General features: G+C 38.6%; 1 protein-coding gene across 6 annotated transcripts in view; it reads right to left on the bottom strand.

Moving 5' to 3' along the window:
• The window catches only part of LOC121383133 (cGMP-specific 3',5'-cyclic phosphodiesterase-like), a 137,703-nt gene that overhangs the window by 68,555 nt on the left and 42,394 nt on the right, over positions 1–26,754 (bottom strand). For all 6 annotated transcript variants that reach the window (XM_041512944.1, XM_041512941.1, XM_041512945.1 and 3 more), the window contains 3 exons: positions 17,766–17,924; positions 9,160–9,249; positions 783–923 (listed from right to left, as the gene is read on the bottom strand). In XM_041512944.1, coding sequence (XP_041368878.1) covers positions 783–923; positions 9,160–9,249; positions 17,766–17,924 — 390 coding nt within the window. The remainder of the gene's footprint in view (positions 1–782; positions 924–9,159; positions 9,250–17,765; positions 17,925–26,754) is intronic.

The following is a 26,754-nucleotide window of genomic DNA, read 5'->3' as shown; positions in this document are numbered from 1 at the left end:
GCCATATTGGTATCAGTCTTGTGGAATTAGGGCGAAGAAGAATAACGCGGCGTTCAATCTTGAGGTCTGCCATTTTTCATTTCATTTCATTTCAACTTATTTTCGTGCTTGTATCCAATTAAGGTTCAAGCACGCTGTCCTGGGCACACACACACACACACACACACTTACACACACACTTACACACACACACACACACATTCCAACTTATTTTCGCGCTTATATCTAATTAAGGTTCAAGCACGCTGTCCTGGACACATACACCTCAGCTATCTGGGCTGCCTGTCCAGGACAGTGGGTTAGTTGTTAGTTGTTAGTGAGAGAGAAGATGGTGCGGAGGTCTTACACCTACCCACTGAGTCATTAAAACTCGCTCTGGGTGGGAGCCGGTACCGGTCTGCGAACCCAGTACCTACCAGCCTCATGTCCGATGGCTTAACCAAGAAACCATCGAGGCCGGACTAAATCTGTTGCAAATATATATCTTTTTAGACTGTTTAAAAAAAAAAAAAATCACTCTTCTTACTACGAGAACAATTCCTTACGTATTCGGAGACCCTGGCCACTGTCAGCGTGCTTGAACACTCATGGTACTAGTATGTTAATATATTATACAGACCATTATACAGAAAAAAATACAGGCAGGCAGGCAGGCAGGCAGACAGACAGACAGACAGACAAACAGAATTTTAAGCACTATATTATTTTGCGTGTCGTCAGACATAAAGGGTTGAGAGATTTTGCTGTGGCCGACAGATTGTCGGAAAGTGCCGATTACTTACGTTTTCAAACGAGTTCTCCAGAAGATAGACGCTGCACCGTTCGCACTTGAGAAGATCCTGGGCGTCCAGCATTACCTTCTCCACCAACTTCTCCAGGTTCGTCTGCTCGGAGAAAATACCACGCGCCAAGTGAAGCAAAAGCTGGGGAAAGAAAAGAAAAGCATATATATATTTTTAGTTTGTTTGGTTTATCGACATCTCTAGTGCACATTGGTTGATTAATCATCGGCTATTGAGTGTCAAACATTCGGTAATTTTTACTTACAGTCTTAAAGAGGAAACCCATTATATATTTTGTTTCCATTAGACACAAGGGATCTTTGATATGCATCATCGCACAGACAGGATTGCACATACCACGGTCTTTGATATACCAGTCGTGGTGCATTGGCTAAAACGAGAAACAGCCCAAATGGGCGCACTGACGGGGATCGATCACAGACGGGCTGCGCATAACCACTGGGCTACATCCCGCCATAGACATTTTTTTAATGTATTCAATACATTTTAATTACGGTTACTTGACGTCGGACATAAGGGTTAAGGACCACACAGATAATTAGAGAGGCACATAAAAGCCGAAAGCTAAAACGTACTGTTAAAGGGACATATCCTAGTTTTTAAACACTAAGGCATATTTTTGACTATTAGAGCCGTTTTTGATAACTGAAAGCATTCTTTACTTAGATGTTATGGTTTAGATCATCAATTTTGGTTTGCTTTTTGGTCTTCCTGGTGTTTTTAATAGCACAAAATGCATTTATCGTATTTTTAAAAACGCACGAGCGTCTGAGAAGTAACAGTTATGGAGTCGAGTTTTAGTCGATTTTTAGAGGATATTTCACCATTTCAAAGTCACAGACTCGTGTTTCACTCAATTGTAACTTTATCCAAATGTGTTTCAGGTTTGTAGATTAAATAAACTTAGTGTTAATTTTCACGGGTTGAAACTGTTCCTTTAAGCAAAAGGTAGACCTCGACGTGAAAAAAAACAAAGAGAAGGATTGTGATTAATTTCTCCTCTTAGATTATGGGGAACCATTTAAGATATTAGCATACTGATACCATATAAATTTACATACTTAGGGGAGCTAAAACTGTACTTCTTGAACTAGTCTTAGGGAGTGATGGGGAGACATTGGTGTAGCTCCCCTTCAAATGCGAGGTCTGAGAAGGTCCTTTTCTTTGGTCTTTTGACAGAGGATAAATCACAACACCACAAGGGGAATGGCACATATGTTTATACATGGAAACCTTTCTGCTGAACAGAATAGGACAAGATAAACAGTCATTAAAATGTAACAAACTCACAGGGTTAAGTCGTAATACATATTTTGGAGTAGATATTTTGACTAATATACATTTTATTGATTGAAAACCAATTGTAAGGATATTTTTATGCTACATTTCGTTTCCTCAAGTCGTACTGTATGAACGCACCTTAATCAACAACGGGTTAAATCGACTCCCGTACCGAACTAAAGAGATAAAGGTCAACCCTACACTTCAGTCAGAGGACACTCAGACCGGCAAGACTTAGTGCTTGTTGTTTTATTATAAATACACAGTCCATTAAGGTCGCTCCAAAAAGATACACAAGACTCTTGTTGGCATTGTCACACGGTACGTGTGTGGTCGGAGTGCAACAGGAGGTCCACACGTTTTTATAACGGGATCTATAAACGCTGCACATTGGAGACTTCCCGCTAAGAGTATTCATTCTTTGCATTAAAATGTTTAAAAGTTTATACCTCGAACTGCATGCACATAAAATTACAACCCAAATATTAATTTATTAATAGAATTTTTTAATTTTTTTATTGGAGAATATAAAGGGTGACAATCACCAGGTTAAACACGTTATACCTCAGTTAACGTGACCAGATTTTGTACACAATAATTATTGTATGTAATTCTTCGAAGGCGAAGAAGTACAAAGAAGGCTGTCGGCAGTACAGATGAAAAGAGAAGAAGCGGTCAGAACGATGTTAAAACGCCCTTTCGTATTATATATTATAGATAAAAGAATGAAAAAAAACCCCACAAAAAACCCCAGAGACAAAAATATGTCGCCTGCAAATATAATCAATGGACACATATAATATCTCCTTAATTACCCCCCCCCCCCCCAAAACAAAAAAAAACAAAAAAAACCCCACAAAAAAACCCCACCCAACCCAACAACAACAACAACACACACACACACACACACACACACACACACACACACACACACACAAACACACACACGTATAACTTTGCAAAAAGCAATACAGCCTGAAGTCTTAATTTTTTTCGTTGCTTTATATTGTGTTTTATACCCCCTACTCCGACACTCCAACCCACTGGACAATACGTATTCCGCACGTAACACGAAGCCAGCAACCGAGTCGTGTATTTGTAAAAAGCTACCCAAGCAAAACAAACCAAACAAAACTTATCACGATATATAAAAAACATCACTGTCCTATTATGTCAGTCAAGGCTAAATGTTGGCTGGCAAAGAACAGGGTCTGTTTCACACATAATTTTTATTTATTTTTCTACGATTTTTTAAATTAAGTTATACATTTACAAATGGTGGGCAGTACAGCAAATGTTCAATAGTTGTAGCCTAGTTTTATATGGATGTGAAATGAATCGCAATTGCTTCAACAACAACAACAACAAAAAATAACAACAACCCCCCACCCCCCAAAAAAAACCCCAACAAAAAACAAACCCAAAAACCCAACACCCCCCACCCCCCCCAAAACCCCCCCCCAAAAAAAAAAAACCCCCAACCCAAACAAACAAGAAGCCTATCTGTTTATAGAGATCCGCTATTTAATTTTAAATTTTGTCAGTAGGAGATAATTCATTAATTTGTAAAGACCAGCTAATGTTAAATTTTAATATAAAGTTTAAAAAAATAATAAAAATGAAAAATATCGAATATTAGTCTGTGATGACTGCCCCAAAGAATGAGAATATTACGTTTTAGAACTATTAGATCAAAACTCCAGGATACCATAGACTTTTAAATTCTATTTAAAATTTCTAAATTTAATAAAAAATTAAAAAATCAAAATTTCCTAAATTATTATATCTCTATTAGTTCATGTCATAACTAGCCAATTAAAAGTATAGGAGAAGATAGACCTTTAATTTTCAATGTTAAAGTTATATTTAAAATGTTTAAATTTAGTAAAAAAATCACAAATAAACAAATTCCAAAATAATTCTCTGGTACTTTGGGAAGACTACCCCAGAGAATCATAGTAAAACGTTTCAGAACTATCCGATCAAAATTTAATAAACATTCAAAATTTCCAAAATATAATTCTATTAGTTTGTGGATGGTGCTCCAGAAAATCATTGTACCAAGTTTCAGAACAATTCAGTAAAAACTGTAGGAGTAGATAAACCTCAAAGAAAACGTTGACGGACTGACGGACAGATCAGTTTTTAAAAAATCTCCAATGACGAATGTCACAGCGGAGCTAAAAAGAGAACGCCATTTATTTGGTTGCACCGGGGAAGCCTTAGTTGTATGACAGTCCTAACTATCAACAGTCAACGTTATAAAAATACTCTTTTATTCCACGAAGACCGATAAGACATCTTGAAGGTTGGCTGATTGCAAAGGCACACATTCTCTGACTTGTTTACACGACTGCTAATATGTATTACACTGCTTTGAACTCAATTTGTTCCAACGAGTTTACGAAGAAAACATGTTTTGTTTTAACAAAATGACGTTATTGTGAACACCCGAGCTCATTATCGTCTAAGGTATCTGAAAAAAATAAACATCAATTTCGATCAGATTGTTTTTAATTACCGATAATTAAAATTCCGATAATATGGTAACAGATTGCAAAAATCAAGCATGCCAAATGTTTAACAATACAAAGTTCCTTTTAAATTTATGTTTGTGCTTACACGTATACACATTTAAGGTTCAAGCACGCTGTCCTGAGCACACATTTCAGCTATCTTGGCTGTCTATTCAGGCCATAGGTAAATGGTTAATTGTTTGTGTTTAGTTCTTGAGGACTCGATGTTGTGACCATACACCTCCCCACCAAGTCATTAATAAATAATTCACGGTAAGAGCTGTTATTGGGATGCGAACTCAGTACCTACCTGACTTATGACTAGTTATGCACGATTCCAATACGACAACAAGACTAATCAGTTGAAAAGAGTTCTTAAACTTAAATATTTACTGAGACACATAGTTGTTTGAATATGTTATGACATGAATGTTTTTCGATAGGCAGCACAATTCCCCCGTTTTGGTAACTGCGCTGTGAAAATCAGATACTATTTTACAACCTTATTCCCCCCATCAGAAACAATTTCACGGCGATCATATTGTAAATCTTCGCTGTACCTATAACATCAGTTTTTACCATTTGAATTACTTTTCTTTAAAATAAGTTGCCACGGTTACCTGGCAATCAGTTCTTTTTGTATTCGATATTGACGCGTCCTTCGACATGGAAACAATTCTTCTGATTCGCATGACACCAATTTCAGAAGCTTCATCTACTATAGACAGCTAAACGATCCAATGTTGTTGACTACCGCATCTTCCAATGATTCGTCGTGCATGGTTCAATGGTTTAGTTTTATATTATGCAGACGTTTCAGCGATTCAAAGATTCGTCTAACAGACGTTTAACAGCTCCAAAGGTCATCTAACGTAGATGCCTAAAACCCCAAAGTTTGTATGAATACAGAGAGGACACTACTCCAATGTTTTGCTTAATGCATGCATCTAAATGCTCCAGAGATTTATAAAACACGGTAATCTATAAACTCCAATGTTGTTATTTCTTTGTTCATCAATATAGACAAAGAAAGGGCACAAAAGTTACATCTGTTGCAGATGGGGAAAAGCTCCTACTAATGTAGATGAATAAAATATTCCAAGTTTCGCCTAATGCAGACATTTAATGCTCCAATGATTGTCTTATCCAGATCGTTTAAGGCTGAATTATGCTTTCATACAGGCAGCTGAAGGTCTCGACATTGCTTTATCTTTAATGTTAAATCCAGACTGATTTGCACCAATTTAGAACATTTATATCCCTGGTGCACTGCTTTAAAAAGCCGACGTTCCCTGAGCACCGGGTTTGAATATATTACATTCTCGGCGCACCAATTTAAAATATTTTATAATCCAGGCGCACCGATTTAAAATATATTATATTCCCGGAACGCTAGAAAAAAAAGAAAAAAAAAAAACCCAACAAAGAAAAACATTCCATTTCTTTTTCACCAATACACAATATATAACCGTCCACTGATTTATGACAGCTGTCGTTCCCGAAGCACTGATTTATAATATATTTTATTCCAGAAGATCACCCCGCTGTGTTGACGTAATAAAGTTCGTTCAGGATGCAGTGGCTTACAGGAGATCGCATTGATGGTGCCCGAACTGCAATAAATCACTCTCCAGATAGTGGATTCACTGAGACATTTAAAGCACACACACATACAAAGCCGTTTGAAAGTAGAATGTTCAAATAGTCCCTTGAAACGTTTTTTTGATTTCAAAGAAACACTCAAGGCTGTGATTTCGCATATGTATTTACATCACACATATAAAACACTTTTTGAAAAGTATTGTGCTTAAATAGTCCTTTGGCAAGTGTCTTCCAAAGTTGGATTTCCCTTAGAGTCTTAATATACGTGTTTTTCCTCGGATCCCCATTAAACATCTGATAAGAAAACCGCCCATGCAACGTTAAGAAGTGCACACATATGGATTCATGTTTGTCAGAAAATTGTAGGTTTGCTTCATCGTCTTGTTTTTTCTCTCTCTCCAACGATTCACCCTGAACGCTCAATACGTTCCACGGAGAAAGTAAAAAACGGCCGGTGTATACGTAGTTAATGTCTTCGCTAACACAGTCCCGCCGCTCGGCGCCTGCGTAAACATCGCTCTCGTCCTGTGTAAAAATTCACGGTCGCCTCACCTGCCTTTTTACATAAATAATAATTGGCGACTGAATGGAGCGCCTTGAAAGCTGCATTCTACGCGCCGGCTGATCCGGGACTTGTTTTGTTGTGTGGTCGCAAATACAAAGATTGTGTACAGGTGTCACGGCCTGGTCTAAATTCCTCCTTTTTCCACATGGGGCACCACCACCACCACCAGTACAGATTTGCTACGATATGTCACCGACATTAGCCTGTGATACAGGTAACAAGATCCCGTGGTTCTGATTTCCTCGGGGACTCCCGCGTGCGTTACAAACCGACGTCTTCGCGTGCAGTTCAGAGATTTATTACATGGTACTATGACATTAGATAGCAATTTATTATAGTTCCACTTTAACGGAAAGAAGAAATAATATCTTGATTTGAAGTGAAAAAATCCCCAACACTCGAAACTTCGAGATAAGTTTATTTTGATTTATTTCGTGTTATCTGTTATTGCAGCGGCCCGCGCATTGATCAATGACATGCCTTAACGTAAATTAACGACACATCTGGTTAGTACGAATTGTAAACAGGTCAACAGGTCTACTGTAAATGACAAGGGTCAATAAAATGTAGTACTATGTATAGTGGTAAAGATTCGGATTGAAAAAAGGAAGGACATTTTGTATTTAACAACGCACTCAACACATATGATTAAGGACGACACATATATTAAGAGAGGAAACCCGCTGTCGCCACTTTATACGCTACTTTTTTCCATTAGCAGCAAGGGATCTTTTATATGCACAATCCCACAGATAGGATAGTACATACCACGGCCTTCGTTACACCAGTTGTGGAGCATTGGCTGGAACGAGAAATAGCCCGGATTGAAAAAGAACCAAAGAACTGATGTTTGTTTTGTTTAACGACACCAGTAATTTAAATCCCATTGATTTATTAATCAACGGCTATTGGATGTCAAACAGTAATAATTTTGACATATATTATAGTCTTAGAAACGAAGGGGCGGGACGTAGCCCAGTGGTACAACGCTCGCTCGATGTGCGGTCGGTCTGGGATTGATCCCCGTCTGTGAGCCCATTGAGCTATTTCTCGTCACAGCCAGTGCATCACGACTGGTATATCAAAGACCGTGGTATGTACTACCCTGTGGGATGGTGCATATAAAAGATCCCTTGCTGCTAATCGGAAAGAGTAGCCCATGAAGTGGCGACAGCGGGTTTCCTCGCCTCAATATCTGTGTGGTCCTTAACCATATGTCAGACGCCATATAACCGTAAAAAAAAAAAAAAAAAATGTGTTGAGTGCGTCATTAACTAAAACATTTCCTTCATTCTTAGATAGGAAACCCACTACATTTTTTCTTTAGCAGCAAGGGGTCTTTTAGATCAACGTTCCGACAAACAACGCAGCATATTCCACAGTCTTTGATATACCAGTCGTGGGGTAATGGTAAGGACGGGAGTAAAAACAATCTGAGAATGGACCTACCGAGGAGGTTCGGTCCTACAACTCCAGCACCTCAGGTGAGCGCACTGCCGGAAAAAAATGAAACCATTAATAACGCAGGGGCTAGGCTGGTGGGTTCGAACCATCAACACACTTCCCCCGAGCCTGATATATTTCACAGTGCAATATTATTCTATCCACCTATAGTCCGTCCCATCCTCCGAAACAATTTCAACTTGGTTTGACGTAGAAAGAAAAGTAAAAGTGTTTCGGAAAACAACAACAACAAACAAACAAACTATTTTTGTATGCAATTTAGAAAACAATCGGCTCAGAAATAAATACTAGTAGCTTGTAGTAAATTCCATAGTAATAAAAAAAGGCGAACCCTAGTGGCAATGACTATATCCTGGGAAAGTGTACGTAGTCAAAACAGTCCGCTAGGTTTATATTGGGACTCCACCACGCTACGCTCCTACAGTGGTAGGATGGTATATATCAAATCCGAACGACAAAACCATATTCTCATATCAAAATCGTATATATCTGCACAAGACAGAGTCGAAAGGGTGTTACGCAAAGTCGTGATAGACTTCCATGATCCACTGGTACTACGGTGTGATATTGACAGAAGACCGGGGCACATGAGTTTCTGGATGGAAGCGGGTACCGAGCTGCGAACCCTGTATCCGCCAGCCTTATGTCCGATGGCCTAACCACGACATCACTGACGCCGGTTTCAAAATATAATCACTCTTTAATTCGAGAGGTCCGTAAAAATGCATTTAAAAATACGGTTCGGCCTTTTTTTCTAGGAAGCGTCAGGTTCCCAGAAACACACATTGATTTAAAGATCTCACCAACTTGAGCTCAAACATGTCTGTGGCAGGTATGATTTACAGAACAAGTAGGTATTTATACGTTTCAGCAATGCCATTACCTTGTTATCTGATATATTCCAAGTTCATATACGTAATCCACTTACTTGGTTCCGCTTGAATTCATTGACGGACATCTCAAACAGTTGGGCGTTTGTAATTCCTATTCCACAGAACGTCAAATATTTTCCAAAAACCTGAAACATGAACAAGAAACAAGCCATAATTATAGTTATCTTAAGACGAAACATATAACGTAGTCAAACGACCCCGTTACACTATCTATCTATCTATCTATCTATCTAACTAGTTTAACGTGTTCATATACCACTGGAGTTTCGAACACACCTATCCCGAGTCCGGCCTCCGATAATAAATAAATAAATAAATAATATAGAAAATGACATACATATTTGAATGTATCTATTATTCAGAACACCAAAAGAAACGCGAATAAGATTTTCACCTGCAACAATAAATGCTGTTTTTTAGGGTCAGTGATGCATCATATTTAGTAGATATAGCCTCCAAATGTCTACCATAAAACGTTTTTTTAAATGTCCTCGGGAGTCATTGGACATCAAAACCCTGATGGGACAACTTCTGTGCTAGAATGAAATGACGTTGTTTGAAATCTACACACAACGAGTATGCCCTAATGCCTCTTAGAAGTTATGATACCAAACGCTGAAGCAGAAGGTATATTGCTCAAAGTTGACAATTGGAAACTTGAAGCCACCCGTTGTGTCATACTACTTAGTTTGGAGACCAGTGTCGCTTTGAATCTCTATGCATGCATCGAGGCAGGAAACTGATTTATACCTTCAGATGTTTCTTTTATGTCTAACTCGTGTCGGTAAAACAATGAAACTTGCTTTTATTGAATTGTTTAAGGTAATCAATATAGCGAAAAGTAAAGTTAAACGCTTGAGTCAGATTCCTTTGTTTTCATTTAACAAGAGTAATCAGAAATTGTAAACTGACTGGAGTGTGTTCTGTATTGCGATTGGTTAATTACATTCTTTTTCCGGGATCAAATGATAATAACACTCGGAAAACTAATGACGTCATAGGTATAGAGAGACAAATCGGCGAGTAGTTGGTGCACATGGGGAATCCTATCTCCAATTTTGCCATATATGTCAAAGGAATTTACTGTGACGAGTAGTATATTGCTCTTCAACCATTTTTTTTCTCATTTTGCCATATATGTCAAAGGAATTTACTGTGACGAGTAGTATATTGCTCTTCAACCATTTTTTTTCTCGAGATATTAAAACTGTGTGGATTTACGAAAGAGGATAACGGTTAACAGACGAAACTGTTAGAGTACAGACGTTTCCAGACGTTCACTCTTGGTTAACTGTTTATTTCAAAATGTTCTAATATATACTGAACAAAAACAAAAACGCGAATACTTTAATATATTATATTTCATGATAAAATTACTGTGAAATTTCATATAAATAGACTGTCAAATGGTTCTAAAATATTAACAAAATATCAGTAGTTTTAATAGTTACAAAAACTAACGGAATTCAGATTGGAATAATTTTAAATACAATAAAAAAATCCTGAAATTATATTCGCCTTTCTTTTGTGGTTGAGTATATGCTAATAACGAATATAGTTTTACTCGACATTTGGACTGCAAGGGATACAATTAAATTGCTTAATCATCCCCTGATTTGCGAGTTAACATGGGCTAATGCCAATAACGTGCCGCTCACATATTAGTTACTAAGTTTATTTGTAATGATATTTAATGTTACAATACGTATTTGTTTGTGTCTGCATAGTTCTATGCGTAAGTACCGTTATAAAGCTGATCCATATACACATGTATATTAAATGTCTTCTGACTACTGTAGAAATTGAATACCACAAAGGGAAACGAATTAAAACATCGCCCAAAAGTTTTTAATAATATATATATATATATATATATATATATATATATATATATATATATATATATATATATATATATATATATATTAGCCATTAGATGTATTTATATCTATCTAATTTTGTATCAATCCGTTATATATTAACCTGTAACAATATATCTCTTTAGAAAGCAATTTCCTTAAGACCCTATTGACAAAGTTCGCGGAGTATTTCTAGAGTATTTATACCTATAAAGACGTGTAAATAACATTCAATTATACGGCCGACAGATCAAAAAGCCGTGTATATGATTTAGTGAGGGCATGACCATTATGTTTGAAAGTGACAAGGGTTGTGAACAACGATTTGTAAAACAAAAAATCTTCCCATTCATTTACGGACTGTAGGCAACACACCACCATTTGTTGTGTCGTTACTCGTTGTAGCAGCTTAATATAGTCCGGTTTAGGAAATAGTTCCTCATAAAACAAAAATACTACAAAATTCTGGTATTCTTTTTGAAATCTTTATTTGATGATTACACGTAGGTTGACCTCTGGATTATTTAAATCACCCATTAGTTTGAAATAACTTGTTATAAGTAGTACTAACTGATAACAAGTGTACAAGTGGTATGGTGCCACTTGTATAACAGCAACACGAGGGCTATTAACTGAAACAAAATCGTAGTCGACCTGTTGATTTTTTTTATACGGCACTTGTCAGTTTAGAGCACTCTCTAAACTTAGAAGTCACTTGACCCTCTCGATAATGTTGTATTTTTCATTGAATATATTCTGACATAGACATTGTATTGAACTGCATTGTGTAATTAATGGTGGTGTGTAACCTTAACGGAAACCTATACAGTACTACCGGAAAGAACGAACCGACAGCGTAGCGCCCCCCCCCCCCAAAAAAAAAAAAAAATAACAAAATAACAAAATAAGGAAATAAGGAAATGTTTTATTTTACGACGCACAGAGAAAAAAAAAAAAAAAAAAAAAAAAAAAAGAGAGAAAAAAAGACACCTACAAAGTTGTACCAAATGAACGAAACCTACAGAAAGGTAGCGAAAAGTAAATCAATGTTCAACGACTCAACAACTTTTTATATTCAACCACCAGGGTTTGTTTTTCTTAGTAGATGTGTCATGATCGAAGGTTTGACATATGGAACAGTTGTAGATATTACTATTCGCACACAACATACTCGTCATCCCAAACGTCGACGTAAGCAGACGACATATTATATCCTGTTTAGTAAAATATCTGTTGGGAGCTATTAATGACTAGCGTTATCATTACACCAGGAAAGGTTTCGTCGAAAACAACCATTCGGAATGTCTTATGCTACTGGAAACGTTTATGTCAGCCGAACTTTGACAAACGTTATATAACACGATAGAGCAATGTACACAATAGCAACCTAGAATCCACCCTACACACAAACACTAACACCCCCCCCCCCCCAAAATAAAACAACCCCCCCCCCCCCCAAAAAAAAAAAAAACCCCGCACAATTTTGTTTTCTAAATCCCCCAACAACCAACTCACCACACACAAATTATTGGGTTAAACGATATTTACTATTAATATGCCAATATATGATACTGAATTTGACAAAAAGGCATAACATATTTCAAAATCGTTTAAAACAACGTATTTCTGATAATGTCTACCATATTCTTAGTTTGGAAACATTAGTCTAGAAAATTCACTTTTACAAAATATTTTACACATTCATTTCCACAGGTAGAACACCACAGTCGATCATTTGATTCGTCGTAACTTGATTTTGTGTTTATCAATGTTCAAGTACGCTGCCATGGCCACAAACTTCAGCTAATCTGTGCAGACAGGGAAGTTAATTGTTAGTTGTAAGTGGTTAGCGAGAGAGACATCAATGTAGTGACCTGAATCACACCCAAAATGCCGCTAAAACGTACTCTGGGTGGAAGAGAGAGAGGCTCTGTTGGGATGCGAACCCAGTACCTATCAGCTTCAGGGCCGATGACTAAACAAAAGGGACGAATTTACGAAGCCCCATGTGTTTCAGCATTGTAAATATAGGTAGTTTCACGCGTGTAAGTCATAAACAGGCTTTGCAAATATAGCTAGTTTCACGCGTGTAAGTCATAAACAGGCTTTGTAAATATAGGTAGTTTCACGCGTGTAAGTCATAAACAGGCTTTGTAAATATAGGTAGTTTCACGCGTGTAAGTCATAAACAGGCTTTGTAAATATATGTAGTTTCACGCGTGTAAGTCATAAACAGGCTTTGTAAATATATGTAGTTTCACGCGTGTAAGTCATAAACAGGCTTTGTAAATTCGGCTCAACGTTTGTTTTGTTTAACGACACCACTAGATGACATTGGTTTATTATTAATCATCGGATGTTGGATGCCAATCATTTGGTAATTCTGACATATTAGTCCTAGAGAGGAAACCCGCTACATTTGTTCCATTTATAGCAAGGGATCTTTTATATGCACCACCCCACAGCGTCTGATAGACCTTCCAACATACAGGGTGGCACATCCCACGATCTTTGATATACCAGTCGTGGTGCACTGGCTGGAACGAGAAGTAGCCAAATGGACACACTGACGGGGATCGACCACGCATCAGGCGAGCGCTTTACCACTAGGCTACGCCGCCGAGGCCGATAGAACACCACGTGCTACGTTTTGATATATGCACCGAAGGACTCAGGTTTTAGCGGGAAAATGCGCGAAAAACGTCAACAGTCGGCCAATCACTTCACTTCCCGGTCTACTTTAATGAAGCGTCAGAAAATAAAGTGAAATCGATTGTAATCACTGGACACGGGCAGAATAACTAACTTGGATAAATCAGTCTTGATTATTAGTTTTGTAGCCTTTTAATTATCTCGGAAACTTGACCTGTGATTTCCATTATTTCAATCGGCATCTTAACTATATAATACACTGCATGCGGCAGATAGAAATGGTACAAGTAAACAACACGTTAGTCCTTAAAAGGACAGACCCTAGTTTCAACCCGTGAAAATTAACACTATTTTTAGTTAATCTACACAAATGTAACACATCTGGATAAAGTTACAATTGAATGAAACAGGAATCTGTGACTTTGAAATGATGGAATACCCTCTAAAACAGACTAAAACTCGACTCCATAACTGTTACTTCTCAGACGCACGTGCGTTTTTATAAATATGAGAAATCTATTTTGTGACATTAACAACACCAGGATGACCAGAAACACTTCGAATGTACAGAAATGGATAATCTAAACAATAAAATCTAAGTAAAGTATGATTTCAGTTATCCAAACCGGCTCTAATAGTCAGAAATACGCCTTAGTGTTTAAACACTAGAGTACGTCCCTTTAATGGTCGTGAGAAACGTTCGATAAATTGAATCGTGTTACGGCTCATACAGATTGGACGCGGCGCGTGCGTGCGGTCTGACTGTTGCGTCTGATGCGTCTGCGGCTCGCGTTTTAGGCAAATGCGATTATTTCATTACGGCTGACCGCGTGCGTTCTGAAGACGCACACATCGCACGCTTCCAGTCTAGACGCTCATGTATTTTGATTTAGTCATTTTAACGCGCCGCATCCAGTCCATTGCGTAGCTCAGTGGTAAAGCGATCGCTTGATGTGCGGTCGGTTTAGGATCGATCCCCGTCGGTGGCCCCATTGGGCTATTTTTTCATTCCAGCCAGTGCTCCACAACTGGTGTAACAAAAGCCGTGGTATGTACTATCCTGTCTGTGCGATGTTTCATATAAAAGATCCCTTGCTGCTAATCGAAAAGAGTGGCGACAACGGGTTTCCTCTACATCCGTGTGGTCCTTAACCATATGTCTGACGCCATATAACCGTAAATGTGTTGAGTGCGTCGTTAAATAAAACATTTCCTTCCAGTCCATTGAGCCTTTAAAGGTATGATTTTGGGTGGTGGTCTGAGAAGGGTCTAATAAAGAAGTGGATAAGACAAGATAAGATAAGACAAGATAAGATAAGATAAGATAGAGAAACCCCCTCCAAAAAAACAACAAAAAAAACAACAAGAAACAAACATAAACAATCCAAACAAACCCAAAACAACAACACATGGCCCCGTGCTTATAAACCTTAAAGTCTAGACTTGAATAAAGTCCAGACTTTAACGTAATGGAAACGCCATTCAAATAGCATTACGCTAAAGTTATAAAGTCGCGTTATAGTTGTGAGTGAGCTGGCCTCTAAGGGAGGGGCACTGAAATAATTATAATTTTAAAGCCACCGTCATTCTGGAGGGTGGGTTTTAGAACAAATGACACACTTGAGTGTCCTTTCCCGTCTGATAGATAATCTGCACATATGGCATTAGCTATCGCCTTTTGAACATGGAACACGATCTGTTTGCACGGGCTGCGAGAAAACACACTGTCTCTTTTACAAATACTTGCGTCAAAATGGAAATGAACTATATGATCCTCACTCAAGGACAATATGGTAATCGGGTCTTGGAAGTGACTACAAAATAAACCACCGAGAAAAGCCGTGGTTGCCCAGAGTTGAATACATTGACTGGAAGCATGGCGGTCGACAAAGGACCAAAGACATTTGAATCTGCTGCTATTCAGTATGGGCGCTGCGTCGTTCACATGTCTGACAAAACACACGAATTAAAGGTCCACCCCACCCATTCAGCAATGCACGACATTTCTCATTAATACCAACACAGTAAAGCAGATTAATCAGGGCCCAGTTGCATAAAACATCGTAAGCCTAGTTTTGCACGTAAACGTAGATCTACGTCTAAACCACAATTCGTATTACTATTATAGTGCAACAAATATAGTTAGAAGAACACATATTTCGTTTTCTTTTGTATTTAAAATACTCCAACTTCCGTAATCATATGATGTAATTTTCTGCGTGAAATAGACTCCAAACACGTGTAAACGCACGACCAGTATAACTGCTAGTAGCAGACGTAAACTTACGATGTTTAGCATGGTATTTTTAATCCAGATACCGACTCCAAACCCTGAGTGAGTGCTTCGCAAGGCTCAGTGGGTAGGTGTAAACCACTTGCATCGACCAGTGATCCATAACTGGTTCAACAAAGGCCATGGTTTGTGCTATCCTGCCTGTGGGAAGCGCAACTAAAAGATCCCTTGCTGCCTGTCGTAAAAGAGTAGCCTATGTGGCGACAGCGGGTTTCCTTTAAAAAAACCAGTGTCAGAATGACCATATGTTTGACGTCCAATAACCGATGATAAGATAAAAAATCGATGTGCTCTAGTGGCGTCGTTAAATAAAACAAACTTTACTTTTAAGCAGGCTTTGCAAACCATTCAAGGGACTGTCCTGAGTTTGCAGCCATTGTAAGATGTTTGCGATAACAGGGCCATGTTGGCGACTCATATTTCATACTAAATACATTTTCTGGTTTAGATTACAAGTGTCTGTATATCGAATGTGTTTGCGGTCGTATACTAATATTTGTAGCACTCAGTTTTTACTTTAATTCGTGATATATATTTTTTTCGCACGTATGAAATTATTGGGAGGTAAAATCCGGTTTCGGCTACTACAAGTATTAGGACAACAACAAACACCTTGTAAAAACAGACACTGATATTTTAAATAACAGGAACGGAAACGGAAACTCTATTAACGTGCCCATATCCAAGGGTTGAGACACGCCCATCCCAGGTTTAGCCTCTGACTTCGCCAGTGACCAACCCTGGGACGGGAGGGTATTTTAAATAAGAAAATGTCTTTAATTTGTATGTTACGTCATCGAAAAGGCTCTATTGGTCGGAAACATTTTACAATGGCTGTAAACTTAGGACTGTCCCTATAATATTATATTAATATTATATTATGATTTCATTTGACTATATAATAGTTCCAGTATGTCATCAAGTTGAAATTCATGTGAACAGTTGCATTGCTTGCCTTCGTGTTCTGTCCTATAATATGTATTTAACGTAAGGTGCAAACATAACACTTGCGAGCGATCGCGATCTACTGCAATCACCCAGGCTTACTACTAGTAGTCATGGCAGCAGCAGCTGCAGTAGTAGTCATAGTTGTAGCAGCATAGTCGAAGTAGCAGCAGCAGTAGCAGTAGCACTAGCATCAGTGGTAGTAGTAGTAGTAGTTGTAGTAGTAGTAGTTGTAGAGTAGTTGTTGTTGTAGTAGTAGTAATAGTAGTAGTAGTAGTAGTAGTAGTAGTAGTAGTAGTAGTAGTAATAGTAGTTGTAATAGTAGTTGTAATAGTAGCAGTTGTTGTTGTTGTAGTAGTTGTAGTAGTAGTAGTAGTTGTATTAGTAGTAGTTGTTGTAGTAGTAGTAATAGTAGTAGTAGTAGAAGTAGTAATAGTAGTAGTAGTAGTAGTAGTTGTTGTAGTAGTAGTAGTAGTAGTAGTAGTAGTAGTAGTAGTAGTAGTAGTAGTAGTAGTAGTAGTGTTGTTGTAGTAGTAGTAGTAGTAGTAGTAGTAGTAGTAGTAGTAGTAGTAGTAGTAGTAGTAGTAGTAGTAGTAGTAGAAGTAGTAATAGTAGTAGTAGTAGTAGTAGTAGTAGTAGTAGTAGTAGTTGTTGTAGTAGTAGTAATAGTAGTAGTAGTAGTAGTAGAAGTAGTAATAGTAGTAGTAGTAGTAGTAGTAGTTTTAGTAGTAGTAGTAATAGTAGTAGTACATTGTAGGAGTAACAATGACAGTACTAACAATAACAGAAATAACAATAACAGTAATAACAATAACAGTAATAACAATAACAGTAATAACAATGACAGTAGTAATAACAGTAGCAGTACTAATACAATATGTCTGGTATTTACCTGTTCATCAGCTTTAGAAAATTCGTGATTTCCCGTCAGTTTGTTGATGATCTGAGCAACTCCGATTACCTCCCCTTCGTAATTAATGATGGGCATGCATAAAATGGCGTGGGTCTTGTATCCGGTTCTTTTGTCAACCTCTTGGTTAAATCTGGGGTCCTGCAACGAAAAACGGAGCAATATTTAATCATCATATAATAAGATTTGTAAACATCATAAGGCCGTTGTGATTGATCACTCTCTTACTACTTACCATTTATAAATAAATTTAACCACGCAATGTTTCATAGAAAGGGTTGTAAACATTTAGCCGAAACCATTTCCGTGAATGAAGCATGACTATTTGAGTCTCCGCCGTTTTTATTATGAAAATGGCTAAACTGTTTGACGAATATATATCATTTTGGTAGTTAGGAGAGAGGGAGGGAGGGAGGGAGGGTGGTTGAAGTAGGAGCTCCTCAACTAGTCAGTCTAGTACTCCCAATAAAATATTTTTTAAAAATCCTCATTTTAAAAAAAATAGTTTGGTACATTTGATGTCGGTACATTGTTAGCTAAAGTTCTCATTGTTATAAAGTTTGCATCGTGTGTTACAAGCTTACAAAAATTACATCTTCATTTCTATCTTTAAAAATTTAATTTTTATGCATACGATATGTTTTGAAAAAGTCATTTTAATGCTAGGATCAGACTATCAACTGCCAGCACAAAGCTGGCCAACGTTCTGCTTTCAGGACTTCCAAGTTAAAAGCTTACAAAAATTACATCTTCATTTCTATCTTTAAAACTTTATTTTTGTGCATACGATATGTTTTGAAAAAAAACTAAAAACTTTCTGCTCTTACGACATTTACGACGGTCTAAAAACATGTTTCAGTTCGATTCTCGACGTATAACCCGTTATATGTTAATCTAAGCACACCAGCCAACCAGTCGTAAGTCGGCAGTTGGGTGAAATTACCACGCAACCACCGAGTTGGCCAACTTTGTTGTGACAGTTGACAGTCTGAACCTAGCATAAATATCGAACTCTTTCAACGGACCCTTGGTATTTCTCACTCGTCCCAACCAGTGTCCCACCGACTGGCACATCAAATTGCCGTGGTATGTGCTGCCCTGTCTGTGGGAAAGTACATATCAAATAGCCCTAGATGCCATATAAAAACAAAATGTATCGGTGTTCCTCTTAAAACCTGTTGTATCACAATTACTAAATGTTTGACATCCAATAGCTGATGACTAATTAATCATTATGCTCTAGTCGTGTTGTTAAACAAAATAAACTTTAGGTTCTTCACTCAGGTGAACGTAGTGTACAGTTTTCTCGCCAAAGGTTCTAAACTGGTTAATACCGCATTTGCTCACATTAATAAACGCGGTAAAGCGCGAAATGCATACTGTCGTTCGACAAAGATCGAGTAATTACGAAAGTCAATCCTTTAATCGAAAAAATGCGAGCACAATGAATGGATATATTTTTTTTTAGACCACTAAATGAATAAATGATAGATAGAAATGGACTGTGCCTTGTTATTAATGACGCGAGTAGCAATTATCCATTACCAGTGACATTATGTCTGTGTTTGTGACGCGTCACACCTCGATGATAAATCGTTCGCCATGGATCGCAAGATCGATCGCGCTTTATGTAGTCGAGATTTTCTCCCCGTCCCAACAGATGCTTCACATCTAGTACATCAAAAGACGTAGTATGTTATGTCCTGTCTATGAAAAAAGTGCTGCCTTATTGTTAGGAACAGTCTATATGGCGGTGGAGGGTTTCTTATCGCCCTGTCTCTCGATCAAATGTCTAAATTACCGTATTTAAAGGGACAAACCCTAGTTTTGAAACACTAAGGCATATTTTCTGTTCACCTAGACCCTAGTGTGAACCCGTAGAAATGGACACTAAGTTTGGTTGATTTACAAACCTGTAACAAATTTGGATACAACAGCGTGAAACGAGTCTGTGACGTTGAAATACCCTTAAAAATATACTAAAACGAGACTCCATAACCGTTACTTCTCAGACGCACGTGCGTTTTTAAAGATATGAAAAATGCATTTTTTGTTATTAGAAATCTAGGATGACCAGAAACACTTCGGTGGTATGGAAATGGATAATCTAAACAATAAAATGTAAGTAATGTTCGATTTCGGTGATCATAAACGGCTCTAATAGTGAATTATATGCCTTAGTGTTTAAAAACTATAAGACACGAAATAGCCGTAGTTTCTCTATGGTGCAGGCATATTATCAGTCCTCATTTCCGGACAAGGTCATCTTATCATATTTAGTCAGGGCCTCGGTGGCGTAGCCGTAGTTTCTCTATGAAACAAGCATGTTTATAGTCCTCATTTCCGGACAAGGTTACTCTTAACATATTTAGTCAATGCCTATGTGTCATAGCTATTATGTCATCGGTCTTAAGGCTGGTAGATACTTGGTTCAAATCCCCGTGCCGGCTATTATATTCATATTGATTGTTAACGACTATATGGAAAGGTTGTAAGGCTTACAACATCAACGTCTCTTTCTCAACCACTAAAACAAACAACTAATCCCTGTCCTGGACTGACATCCCAAAATAGCTGAATTGTGTGCCCAGGTCAGCGTACTTAAACCTTAATTGAATACAGGCAAAGAAATCAAACTGAAAATGAAATGGATGATATTATACCCTAAATATTATGTTTCTAGAACAGCCCAACCCCCAAAAAACAAAAAACAAAAACAAAAACAACAACAACAAAAAAAACACACCCCAAAAACAACAACAAAACAAAACTGAACAAAAAACAACAACAAACCCTCTCCCCCCCCCCAAAAAAAAAAGAAACCCCCCAACAAAAACAAAACAAAACAAACAACAAAAACAAGCATTCTGAGAGTGCCGCTAAAACAATACATGTCCACTACAGGGCCGAACACATTTACGTATCTCCTAAATGCAAGGGCCATAACTCTGTGAGAAATGGATAAATTTCCATGAAAGTCAAACTTGATCTGTAACAGGACATGATAAAGCTATACACAAAATTTCAGCTTGAGGCATTGCTAAAAAACAAATAGAAAGAAAGAAAACCCGAAAAAACCCCGCTAATTTTTGTATATCTTAAGTTCAAGGGCCATAACTCCGTCACAAATGGGTAAATCGCCATGAAAACGTCATATGTAAATGTACATCCAGACAGACGGACAGACAGACAGACAGAAGGACGGAGATGAAACCTATAGAAGACTAATACACTGAGACTGTACAACGACTACATTGTTCCATTTTATTATTCTGCCATTTTCTTGTTTTAATACCGTACATGGTAAACAGTTGTCAAGGGTTATGTAAATACTAGTATGTAAAAATTGTTCTCTCGAATGCTTGTTTTTTTGTCGTTCCGCTGGCTTGTTTATCTTATTTCTTCAACCGACGGAAAGTGGGTTAATGGCATCTGCCACTATATCGTACGGTGCATTATCAAACAACTTAGAACAAACACTTTTTCAAAGGGACGACAATTCCGTCTGACATTTAGAATTCTTCTTGAGACGGCGGAGAGTTTTAACGGCTCATTTGGGAGATCTGAGACCGAGTTCTCTCTCACTATCATCTAACAACAAACTACTAACCCACTGACCTGGAAACACAACCCAGCGTACGAGAAGTAGGGGGGGGGGGGGGGGGCGGGTAGAGGTGAGGTGATGAAAGGGGGTGAGCGCCCTAAATGCCCTACGACTGGTATATGAAATGCCGTGGTGTGTGCTGTCCTGTCTATGGAAAAGTGCATACAAAAGATCCCTTGCTGCTAATGGAAAACATAGCGGGATTCCTCGTGACAAAAATTACCAAGTGTTTGATACCCAGTAGCTGATGATTAATAAATCAATGTGCTCTAGAGGTGTCGTTAAACATAACAACCTTTTTTCTTCATCATATCGTGTCAATCAAGGGCGATCGACGCCACAACACATAGTTTATAATATAAGATACCTCGCGGCTTTTCTGTACCAGTAGAATATATGGCACCAGCGACAACTAATTTTCGAAAACGAAAGTCGTAAGCTCAACCCGGTTCCCATACAATTTGTAGTTGGTCGCAGATCGCCGCAGACAGTCACAAACCAACGACATATTCTATGGCAAAATGGCCGAAAGCTAGGCTGCTAGTATGAATCGGTGAAGTTACAATGCAAGGAAACATGATGGTTGCCACAATCTGTGGTGTACGGTGTTTATGTCACCCAGGTTAAAATAACAAATGTAATGGCGTAGCCAGCATGCGGCAAACGAGGCGCTTGCGTCGTCTGGAATTTCCCAAGATTTTTGTTTTTTTTCCATGACACTGATATTTATTTTACAGGTCTGGGTTTTCCTTGGATTTTTTTCCTCTCTGGCTACGCCCCAAAGATGGCTATAATTTAAATGCGCCGAGAGTTTCGAAAAACAAATTTGTATACATCGTTACAACGCATGTTGCTTAAGAGTGAGATAATTTTGAATACGTTTTCCTCTCTGTAGTAAAGGTAAAAAGTTGCTTGTGTTATTACTTTGTTTGACTCTATGACATTCAAGTGGCCGTGGTATGTAGTGTCAGGCACGCACACATTTACTTTTGTTTTTAAATTAGCATACTCCGTTTCCTACCAATACAATCTCCATAGATTTGGCATTCCTTTCACTCTTAATTTTTCTGACCATTAGATCCAACACTAATTTGTATTGATGGAAAAAAATATGTGAATGTATGGTATTTGAGATCAAATACCATGTCTGTATACAATACAAAGATGTATTGTGTGAAGGAAAATAGTTTATTTAACGACGCACTCAACACATTTTATTTACGGTTATATGGCGTCGGACCACACAGATATTGAGGGAGGAAACCCGCTGTCACCACTTCATGGTCTACTATTTTTGATTAGCAGACAGAAATCTTTTATATGCACCATCCCATAGACAAAATAGCACATACCATGGTCTATGATGTACCAGTCGTGGTGCACTGGCTGGAGCAAGAAATAGCCCAATGCGCCCACTGACGGGGATCGATCCCCAACCGATCGTGCATCAAGCGAGCGCTTTACCACTGGGCTACATCTCGCCCCGTGTAATGTGTGACTGAAATTCACTAATTTGACATTGAATATCAATGACACGATAATACTGTGGATGATGGTTCTCGTACCAGTCAATATTTGCTGTAACTGTTGATGTGTTACCTTATTTCTTTCTATTAATATATTTTCAACACTCGCATACCACAGTTGATCTAACAAGACTGCTATATTACACTATCCCCACCTACACCAAAACCGCTACCCCCGACATACATACCACTTGTGATTTCCGAACCACACACCAATTACTATTTCCGAACCACTTTAGGCGTTCCTTAAACTCCGTCTTTGTATTCTGGCCGCATTTACTCAAAGTAAATGTACCAAAAATAGTTCCTTCCTTGTTGGTAATATATTGGCTACGTTCTGACGTTAATTACAATCAAATATAGACACACCGACATTGTCGTGTCTGTGCGTGTGGCCTGGGGGTCAGGGGGGGGGGGGGGGGGGGACTCCAAGAGAGATCAACTGAGGACAAATGGCTCTGACCTAAGAAATAAATCCAAGTTATATTGATACGCCGACGTCGTGAAAAAGGAAACGGCTATTAATTACAGTCGCATTCAGGTCAGTCGATAGTTTTGTTCACGAAATCAATTTTTACCTGAGCTTCTTGGTCAGATTGTAGATACAATAAAGAAGAAGAAGAAGAAGAAGAAGAAGAAGAAGAAGAAGAAAACGAAGACGAAGAAGAAAACGAAGAAGAAGAACAACAAAAAATGAAGAAGAAAACGAAGAAAACAAAGAAGAAGAAGAAGAGAAAGAAGAAAACGAAGAAGAAGAAGAGAAAGAAGAAAACGAAGAAGCAGAAAACGAAGAAGAAGAAACAGAAAAAGGTAGAATAGAATAATGAGTAAGAGGGTCAGTAGGAGTAAGCTAAGGAGTAGAAGAAGTAGGAGTAGAAGAAGTAGAAGTAGAAGAAGTAGGAGTAGAAGAAGTAGAAGTAGAAGAAGTAGAAGTAGAAGAAGTAGGAGTAGGAGGAAAATGAGAAGTGGGAGTAGGAGGAGAAATAAAAGAAGAAGAACGAGAAGAAGAAGTTTGTTTTGTTTAACGACACCAATGGAGCACATTGATTAATTAATCATCGGCTATTGGATGTTAAACATTTGGTAATTATTACTCGTAGTAGAAGGAGAAGAAGAAAAAAGAAAACAACACAACACGCTTCATGATGAGATGCCACGAGTCGCTGGATTGAACGCACACAAACCGGCCTCGGTGGCGCAGTGGTTAAGCCATCGGACTGCAGGCTGGTAAGTACAGGGTTCGCAGCCCGGTACCGGCTCCAACCCAGAGCGAGTTCTTAAGGACTCAATGGGTAGGTGTAAGGCCACTACACACCTCTTCTCTCTCACTAACCACTAACTAACCAACTAACAACTAACAGCGTGCTTGAACCTTAATTGGATATAAGCGCAACAAGAAGCTGAAATCAGTCGAATGCACACAGGCCACCCGTGTCATCTCACATTCCAACCACGGTATAAAGCCAATACACAAACGTCTATTTAACTAATCACTAACGTCTATTATGGACAGAGCGCCATAGAACAGCATGCTTGAACCATAACTGAATACGTACGAACTTAATAAATAAATAAATAAACATGCACTGAAATGTCTCTGTTAAAGGTATCTGGCCAAATTGTATCACCTTCTCTGTGAACCAGAGGGGATGGTGGTTTTAGTGTTACAATATGCTAAAGGTGGGGAGTGAAACAATGTAATTTAAACATTACATAATTGTTGAAGCACCATGAAATTGCAAAGTTCAACATTTTGTCCATTAGTAGCAAGGGATTTTTAATATGCACCATCCCACAGACAGGATAACACATACCACGGTCTTTGACAAACTAGTCGGCTGGAACGAGAAATTGCCCAATGGACCCACCGAAGGGGATCGATCGTAGATCAATCGCACATCAGCCGAACACTTTATCACTGGGCTACATTCAGGCGCTGTATCAGGCTGAATCGTTCCTCTGTCATGACGGTCAGAAATCGACGAACGCCACACAAAGTGCACGTCAATCCGCCATGTGCAAAACTGATTAGTGTAACAAGGGTCGTCCTCCGCACTCCCGCTAAGATCATTATGGTGGTCAGCGTTTGGCCATGAGATTATCATGTTATTAGTCTGTTTGCGAAACATTTTGTTGTTCACAGTAGCGTTTGGAGGGGGGGGGGGGGGGGGGGGGGGGAATCTCATTGTTCCAGTGAATCACAAATGACGTGAACTAATAAGGTGGTATTGAATTGCCGGTACTACTTTGGCACCATATTCCTAAGCGCTATTTTCTCTTGCATAATGCATCGTGTTGGGTTTATATTACTGCTGACTTGATACCATTATTATCGTCGTCATCATCATCATCATCGTCTTCATCACCATTATCGTTACATCGTCGTTATTGTCATCATTGTCGTCATCGCCACTGTCGTCGTCATCATCATAATCGTCATCATCGTTATCACCGTCATCGTTATCGTCATCGCAATCTTCGTCATCATCATCGTCATAATCATCATCATCGTCATAATCACCGTCATTGTTATTGTCATCTCGTAATCGTCGTCATCATTATCGTCGTCATCGTCACCATCATCGTCATGATCGCCGTCATGATCGCGGTCGTCATCACCATCGTCATCGTCGTTATCATTATCATCATCATCGTCATAATCAGCATCATATTCTCCATCATCGTTATCATCATCATTGTCTTCGTCGTCGTTATTATCTACCTGTACCAGCCTTAAACTTGATGGCTTGTGGAAGTCATCACAGAGACCGGTTATCGGTGACTTGTGATCTCCGCCATCAGAATCGGTCATCGGCCAATTATTGGAAAACAGGCGGTGGTAATTCATACAAGTACACGAAACAACACTGAAGAGATAAACACATTTTGTTACCTGTGGTCTATTACACCGATCGCAAGGTCAGTCATTGGGGTGAGAATGACAAAGAGACATTTCGTAGGATAAGTTGGTGATATTTCTACTTCAATCTTTTGTTATTAGACAACACACCCCAATTTAAGTTTTTAAAATCCAAACAATCCTTCCCCACCCCCCCAAAAAAAAAGAAAAAAAGAAAAAAGAACCAACACCCAAACAATCCCCTCCTCCAAATTCAGATACTTTTGAAGCACAAACAATCCTTATTTCACACTAACTGTATTTTACACAGTGCCTGATGCGCGGTCGGTCTGGGATCGATCCCCGTCGGTGGCCCATTTTGGTTATTTCTGCCAGTGCACCACGACTAGTATATCAAAGGCCGTGAAATGTCTATCCTGTCCGTGGGATGGTGCATATTAATGGTCCCTTGCTACTAATGGAAAAATGTCGCGCTTTGCGATTTAAATGGTGCTTCAAGAATTACGTAATGATAAAGTATAAGTTTCACTTCCCACCTTTAGCATTTTGTAACGCTAAGGCCACCATCACCATAAGGACAAGTCATAAATAAAGGTAATTTAGTATAAATGGGGTTTTCTGATATTATTAACAAATTACTTCCACCACACACAGAGAGAGAGAGAGAGAGAGAGAGAGAGAGAGAGAGAGAGAGAGAGAGAGAGAGAGAGAGAGAGAGAGAGAGAGAGAGAGAGAGAGAGAGAGAGAGAGAGAGAGAGAGAGACACACACACACACACACACACACACTAAGAGGTCTGTTTAAGAGTTGCCCATACAGTAATGATAACGCCACGACACAATTTAATATTATGCTAGTCGCGCACTCTTGTTTCGAATGGGAAATAATCCAATAGATCTATTCTATGACACATTACACTTCAAACAACAGCAGCCTCCTACTGCGGCAAATAATGTTCAGTTTTACTTTGATATCCGTGGG

The sequence above is a fragment of the Gigantopelta aegis genome, chromosome 10 (genome assembly GCF_016097555.1).
Source record: "Gigantopelta aegis isolate Gae_Host chromosome 10, Gae_host_genome, whole genome shotgun sequence".
In the NCBI taxonomy this organism is placed as follows: Eukaryota; Metazoa; Mollusca; class Gastropoda; order Neomphalida; family Peltospiridae; genus Gigantopelta; species Gigantopelta aegis.
This window is presented reverse-complemented; position numbering and strand designations above follow the sequence as displayed.